The sequence below is a fragment of the Myotis davidii genome, unplaced genomic scaffold (genome assembly GCF_000327345.1).
Source record: "Myotis davidii unplaced genomic scaffold, ASM32734v1 scaffold184, whole genome shotgun sequence".
Classification (NCBI taxonomy): Eukaryota; Metazoa; Chordata; class Mammalia; order Chiroptera; family Vespertilionidae; genus Myotis; species Myotis davidii.
In genome coordinates, this window is record NW_006297021.1 from 6,057,613 (window position 1) to 6,065,168 (window position 7,556).

The window sequence follows — 7,556 nt, forward strand, 5'->3', positions numbered from 1 at the left end:
ACTGACCACCAGGGAGCAGCTCCTGCATTGAGCGTCTGCCCCCTGGTGGTCAGTGTGTGTCATAGCGACCAGTCGTTCTGCCGTTTGATTTGCATATTAGCCTTGTATTATATAGAATAACTAAAAATCTCTAAAAAGCCACTGAATATGTTGCAGTTGAGACACGAGGACAACTCACACCAGCGTGGCTGCTCATTCGGCTGCAACCTATTGCATGAATACTTTCCTATTGGATGCAAGCTGTACTGGGAGCCATGTGCACCTGGCGAGTAGTCTGCCTCTTTCAAATTTTAACAAGAAAAAGATGATGCAACAGCCCAGGCCAGGTGGCCCAGTTGGTTAGAGCTTTATCCCGTTGTCAGGGCATGTACAGGAGGCAACCAATTGATGTTTCTCTCTCACATCGATGTTTCTCTCTCTCTCTCCCCCCCCACTTCCTATCTCTCAAAAAAAATCAATAAACATATTCTCATGTGAAGATTAATAAAAAAATAAATAAAATTTTAAAAATGATGATGCAACAGAAGGTCATATGGTTCAAGCCTGAAAGCAGAAACCACTAGAAAGGCACCAGGGTTCACTGCTTAAAAATGAAAGCTCAGAGGCTGTGTCCGTGCGTCCCGCCTCCCAGGCACATGTCTAACACTACGTCCAGCTCCACATGGTCCATTACCAACTCATTTGCCCTCTCGTGCTAGGCTCGCAAGCTCTCCTGAGGTGTGCAGGAGGCGGAAGGAAGACCGGAAGATGGGAGCTAAGATCCCTGGTCCTCAGGGGTGAGGAAATCCCACCGGGCACAGGCAATCCAAGGGCCGAGCCATTGGTAAGCAGCTCTGCCACCAACACCTAACACAGGGTGAGGCGCACGGGTGCTGCTCAATAAATACTTGCTAAATAAAGGAATGCTGCTCATTTCTCCTATCATACGACCCAGAGGGGCAGGCGGGGAGAGGTCGATGGGGGGAAAAGGGGACACATGTAATACTTTCAACAATTGGTGACAAAAAATTAGTCTTAAGCCAACTTGTGCATTTATGAACAAACACAATAAAAAAACCAAGCAGAAGCCTTTACAGAATGGTATTCATAAAAACTTGACTTTTATAGTCAATCTTTCTGGGATCATGTCCACATTCATATCCTTCAAAAGTCTGAGTTTCTAATTTTAAAATGAATGATTCAAGTTCAAGTATTCAGGCTCAGAAAAAAAAATTGTACTCCTTTAAATAATTAGCACCATTTCTAAAACGGGGCTCGGCAAGAACTAAGTACGGACGGCGGTGTGAGCTCAGACTTACCTGCATGAGCTGCTCATACATGTGTGCAAGTGGTAAAAACGAAATGTGTGTGTCACTGGCATTCAGGCCAAGTGCCTTCTGTAAAACACAACAACTTAGAACACAAACAAACAAGCAAGGAAAACAAAACTCAGTGCCTTACCTCGACAACTCTTTCAAACATATGGGCAAGAGGCAAGAAAGAGATGAGAGTATCATCTGGGGTGGGACTGACAATGTTCTGTAAGCAAAGACACCAGCAGGCAGAGAGGCATTAAGATTCCAGCAATTTCCCACGTCACTTAGAGCACACGACCCCACGACACTCGGGAGAAAAGGCTTTTGCTTACGCTCTGCACGTATTTCTCACTAAGGAGTGAAGTGAAAAGCAATACTTCAGTTACTCAGATAGGGTGGGGGTCATTTCTAATGACAAAGTGAATGCACTCAGGACTTTAGCCAAAATAAGAAATGTTTTGCCCAAATTGAGATGCGAGGGGATCGTGTGCTCTAATCATTAATTATTTCAAAATTACAGTACCCTAGTGCCCAGCAAGCTCAATTCCCGCTCAGGGTAAGATCCAGCACAACATAGACAGCACGTTATGTTGTGGAAATATGAGATCCAGTCCAACGTAAGACAGCATGTTATGCTGTACAGGGGAAGCGGGAGAGAAGGTAGGAGAAACTGGATTTCCACGCTCCTTTTATCTACAGCGCAAGTGCATCTGGAGTATTTTAGTTCGATCAACAGCTTTACCATAAAGCCCCCCTCACCCGTGAAATACATCCCGGCTTGTTTAATGCAAGCTCTGGGCTGGGGCCAGGGATTTGCTTTCCCCTGACGCGCGGGTGGCAGTAGGTTTGTATCTGGACTGAGCCCTGACATCTGGCTTCCAGGCCCGGCTCCATGAGGCCGGCACAGCGAGGGTGTGCATGGAGTCTCACGTTGTCAGCCAGCCCTGAGCGAGCACAGGCGTCCCAGAGCACGTGATATAGCCTGGACATGCCCAACCTGAGAGTAGTTTCATGCCAGGATGACCTGCATCCAAACTAGTACTTCTCTGTGGGCAAGTGCTAGACGATCAGAAATCAGACTCAATGCCATTTACAGTTTTCAATTTTCCGATGTAGTGCAACAACATCGTCTGCATTAGTATGATCAGAAGTTTTTACGACATTGCGAATGCCCCAATAGTACAGTACTTTAAACAAAAGTTCTATAACCATTTGTCTCATGAGCCACTGATGCACTTGAAGCTTTCTTTGAAGGCCCATTAGGAAGTGAGAAGTGAGCTTTGGTAAGGTAGCGAGGGTTGGCTCCTGTTTAGAAAGTATATACCAAGAGAGGGGTTTCAGACTAAGAGGGTGTGAGTGTAAGTGGCAGTGAGATCGACCTTCTGCACCAGCAGAGATGCCCATTCTCCCAAACCAAGAGGTGCAGGCTCCTGCCACAGACAGAACCCACAGAGACCGAGCGTGCACAATGCACAAACCGTGCCAAGGGTCTGAGACAGAGGCGTCACGCTGTTCAATAGCAACTTTCTAAAGGGCACGTTTGAAATATACCCTTGGTGTTATGGACCGCATGGTGGCTCCCCCCCAGTTCCCTCCAAACTCATATGCCGAAGGCCTAACCCAATGTGGCCATATTTGGAGACAGGGCCATTGGGAGGTAATTAGGGCTGAATGAGGTCATAAGAGTGGGGCCCTGATCCAAAAGGAACGATGTCCTTGTAAGAAGAGGAGACACCAGAGAGCTCTCTCATCCTCCTTGTGCACAAGAGGAAAGGCCATGCGAGGCAGAGAGAGAAGGCGGCTGTCTACAAGCCAGGAAGAGAGCCCTCACCAGAACCCGAATTCACTGCACCTTGGTCATGGACTTCTAGCGTCCAGCATGCTGCTGTTTCAGCTGCTGAGTTTGGGCTATTTTGTTACGGCAGCCCACGCAGACTAAGACACTTGGATAGCAACTGAAGTTTGAGGCTTTAGTCCTTCTGATAAAATGGAAGTCAAACCGACCATAAAAGTAATAATAACTCAAAACCTTCAGCAGCATCTAATGTTTCATTGCCAACTTAAGGAAGTTACTTTCCCCCACTGGGATAGGAGATAAAAGCACAAGAGAGTCATTTCTCCCCTGCCTTTACCGCTTTCATTCTCGAGGCCTAATGCCAACCAATGAACATGAAGAGAGATGGCAACATCCCAAAAGTTTACCTCTGTCACTTTCACAAACCCCGAGGCGTCGCTCACTATGTTCCGATGAGTGATCATTGCTCCTTTGGGGTTGCCTGCGGAACACACGTGAGCAAACAAAGTCAGAGGACAGAAACTCCATCCAGAAACGAACGACAGACAGAGAACTCTCCACAGCTAGGGCCTCAGGGGCCTCAGAGTCAGGCACATCAGGAAAGCCAAATGCTGAGTCACATCAACTCCTGAGCGATCTGCAATCCTTTCAATGAAACTTAGTATCGTAAACAACCTTTACTGCTATGGGCAAATTTTGGAGGGTGTGTGGCAACAACAGAAGAAAAACCAGGAGTTTGTATTTCTGTAAATCACCGATACAGTTTGTCTCGGGACGATGGATGAAGTGTCACCTTCCATAAATGGCTGAGGAAATATATGACACTCAGATTCTGAGAATGTCTCACAGAGGGACAAGAAGACAGCGTCTAAACTACTTCTGTCTCTTCTGCCTTCGGTCCACCGAAGTAACTCGTCCTCAAAAGGGGGCGGGAGTACACACTGGCAGGTACCACTCAGAAGCAAGTCCACTGCAAAACTTACCAGTGGTTCCACTTGTGAAACAAATGACTGCAAGATCTTCAGGTGCTGGAGGCTGCAGCACAGTAAAGGAGAAGAACGCGCATGAGTCAGAACAGACAACTGTGAGCCATAACCCGTCACCGACCACTCCTGCTCGTCGCCGAGGAGACCAGATAGTGGGAATGCCAGGGGACTAGGCAGGCCTGACCGTCTTACCTTGGGCTTCTTCCTGTTGGCTCTTCCCAGGTCCTAAGAGAAGAGAAAAAGATCTTAAACGGACACTCTTCTCCATGTAATGAAGAAGTTCGCATCAAGTCCCTCCACCTGACTTCGCTGTGGGACTCACTGGCGGCCGCCCAAAGACAGCATACACTTCCTATTACGGCAACTACGGCAACTTAAGTCAACCTGAACCAAAAGACATACCCACGGCTCTAGGAAGCCACTGTCCAGACGTCTCTCTTACACGAGATTCTGTAAATGGTATTAGGATGGCCTTTGCAATAGGATTTACTCAAAAGACAGGAACCAGAGTGTTTTATGATAGATTTCCTGGCCCCTACTTCCTATTCGGACCTTTCACAAAACCCAGCTCCTGACCGTCACCAAAGAACTAGCTGTAGATGCTCAGCCCGGTTCCCCCAAACCAGAGCACAGCAAGGTACCTGCTCACCCAATCTGCCTAGCGAACACCTTCATCCAAAGAGAGTCAGTGTTCAGATTTCAATGCCGGCCATGTCAGAAGCCCAAGTACCGTACTCCCCATGAGGAGTGGAGAAAAGACTTGGGAACTTCTGATTATCAAATAGGCCTGGATGGAAGACTTAAGGCCGCTCCAGAATGGACGTGAAGGTTACAAAGGACAGATTCGCCTGAGCCGGTTTGGCTCAGTAGTTCGAGTGTCGGCCCACAGACTGAAGGGGCTTAGGCTCGATGCCAGGGAAGGGCATATACTTGGATCCGCAGCCTGGGTCAGTGTGCATGCAGTGGGCAACCAATCGATGTGTCTCTCTCACATCGGTACTTCTCTCTCTCTGTCGCTCTCTCTGTCTTTCACTCTAAAAAAATCAATGGAAAAATATCCTCAGGTGAGGATTAACAACAAAAAGAAGGATGGGTTCATTTAGGAGGCGCTGTGCATCCCAGCAGCTGCTCCCACCAAGGGTTCACTGTGACACTGGTCAGTTTACTGCATGAAGCAGTTTCTGTAACAACGTTAATCTCTATTAATTTTTATTTATTTATTTAAATATATTTTTATTGGCGAGGGCTAATCTCTATTAATTTTTAAAATAAACTCTGTATATTCTTTTCCTATGGAAATTGAACCACTTGAGTGAGCACACCTAGATTAATAAAAATCACACGGGTGTGCGCAGGCCTCAGTGAGTTTCTGTGCAGCACAGTTCTCAACAGTTTTTCATCTTCTTTTCATTTTAAGTTACATACATAGCAGATCGCTGATTAAACACAGGAATACTAACATTCAAACTAAAGCCAATTAAGAACTAAATCAATGAGAATTCCCTCTTTTTTCCAAAATAATCTTCATCAGATCTAAATTCTCACTTATCTACTCAAAATTCTTACACAACTTCTTGAGATCCCTAATTCTTCAAAAACTGATATTAACTCAAATAAGCAGTAATGATATGCAATTTAGCTTTCAGTTTATTGGGAACTGTGGTAGGCGGTTAGAAAGAGAAAGGTCGGTGAGCCAAGGACAGAAACTCACCAGGGCACAAAGCCCCGGTGCCTAGCAACGGGCAAAACTGGAAAATCAAGGACCTCACCAGGGTGACCTCTGCTTCCCCAGCAGATCCTGGTCCTGCGGTTTGGATCCCCTGGCCTTTCCTCCCTAGAGATAACGTCTAGGCCTCAGTTGTACTAGTACTTCAGCTCCAGGCCCAGAAAAGCAGCAAAACCTGCCCAGGACTGTGCTGACCCCAGGACCAGCGGCACTGGACTACGCCCCCTGCCTGGCCAGCAATCAGTAGAGACCCTGAAAGGACACACCTGAAAAGCTGATGAATATTCTATGAGACCCTCCCCTGGGACTGCCCCTGAAATCCCACCCTTAAAAGCTGTAGGAGGGAGTAAGTACATCCAACCTGCTCCTCCCCTACTGTCTCCTCCCTGCCCCTCAGGCCCTTTGCCCTCCCCTTCCTCTCTCCTAGCTCCAGGGCCCTCTTTTTTGCCTCTGTAACTTGTTTCCTGACTCATTTCTTCCTCCTCTGTGATTTTCTAAATAAATGTTCTCTTTGGTATTTAGCCTTGGCCCTGAAATTTTTCCTAGAACTCAAGTACAAAGGTTGCTGAACCCAGGTCCGGTCTGACCCCACAGACCCAACACCTGGTGCCATTATGGCCACCAACAGAACTATGTTATCCAAACTGGTGCACTATTTGCCAAGAAAGCTTCACTGCCTGAAGCCTGTGTTGTGTGATCATTTAGAAGAACGCACAGTCATCATAAAAGTAAGCAAGCTGCCATCTTCAGGTTCCAAATGCCAAAAAAGAAGAGCCATAAGCAAAGGAAACACTGAATTCAGTTAATGATAAGCACGCTGTCGTTCTAAGGGTGATGAAATCTGCAGCCTACTGAAAATGGATTAAATAAAAGACTGATGGATGAATAGAGGGACAGAGTGAGCGACAAACATGTGATTAAGCAAATACATCAAAATGTTAATTGTAGACTTTGGGTGGGTACATTGCCATCTATAGTACTATTCTTTCAACTTATTTTCATGTTTTAAAATTATATAATAAAATATTGGGTAAAATGAAAACATTCCAAATACCAATGTTTCTATTTTTGATCTCACATAAATGTATAGTAATATAAACGTGATCACAAGATCAGCCATAAACCTAATTTTAAATAAGTCTGTGGCAACAGGTGATTACTACAATTAGTGGGGGCCACATACTAAGGTATAAAAATGCCAATCACTATTTTGTATACCTGAAACTAACATAATATTTTATACCAACTATACTTACATTTAAAAAGATACGACAACAATGAAATCAACAGAGGTGTGAGGCACCAACTAGAGATACAAGTAACAACTTTCACAATAAACGTAAGCTTTTACAAGGCCAAGAAAAATTCATTTCTTAAAACCTTAATCTTTTGCTCACAAAATTTTTAAAAACAAAATATGAATCATATTACACAGGTAAGTATAAAGCAATGTCTTTTATAAATAAGGACTTTAATATAAATTTTATATTATAATCTTCATTCACCCATCTACACTTTTAACCTTAAAATTACTTCTTTATCATATAGTAGTCAAAAAAGAAAAAAACAATTCCAGTGTGTGTGTGTGTGTGTGTGTGTTGGGGTGGTTAGAGAGAAGGGGGAGATGGGGAAAAAGAGATTACATTATTAAGAAAGGGGATTACAAGTAAAACAACCCAGTTTAACAATATATGTATTGTCTCCTATGGACTCAGGCTCCATACTGCTGTGTGTATGTGTGTGAGTACGTGTGT

At 45.0% G+C, this 7,556-nt stretch overlaps 1 protein-coding gene across 2 annotated transcripts in view; it reads right to left on the reverse strand.

Annotated features, from left to right (window-relative positions):
- The window catches only part of ACSL1 (acyl-CoA synthetase long-chain family member 1), a 36,370-nt gene that overhangs the window by 11,011 nt on the left and 17,803 nt on the right, over positions 1-7,556 (reverse strand). Inside the window, exons 7-10 of one of the 2 annotated variants that reach the window (XM_015569769.1) lie at positions 4,269-4,301; positions 4,074-4,125; positions 3,498-3,571; positions 1,299-1,376 (exon numbers count right to left, since the gene is read on the reverse strand). In XM_015569769.1, coding sequence (XP_015425255.1) covers positions 1,299-1,376; positions 3,498-3,571; positions 4,074-4,125; positions 4,269-4,301 — 237 coding nt within the window. Of the gene's footprint in view, positions 1-1,298; positions 1,377-1,440; positions 1,519-3,497; positions 3,572-4,073; positions 4,126-4,268; positions 4,302-7,556 lie in introns of both variants that reach the window. The other variant, XM_015569768.1, reaches the window with a different exon arrangement.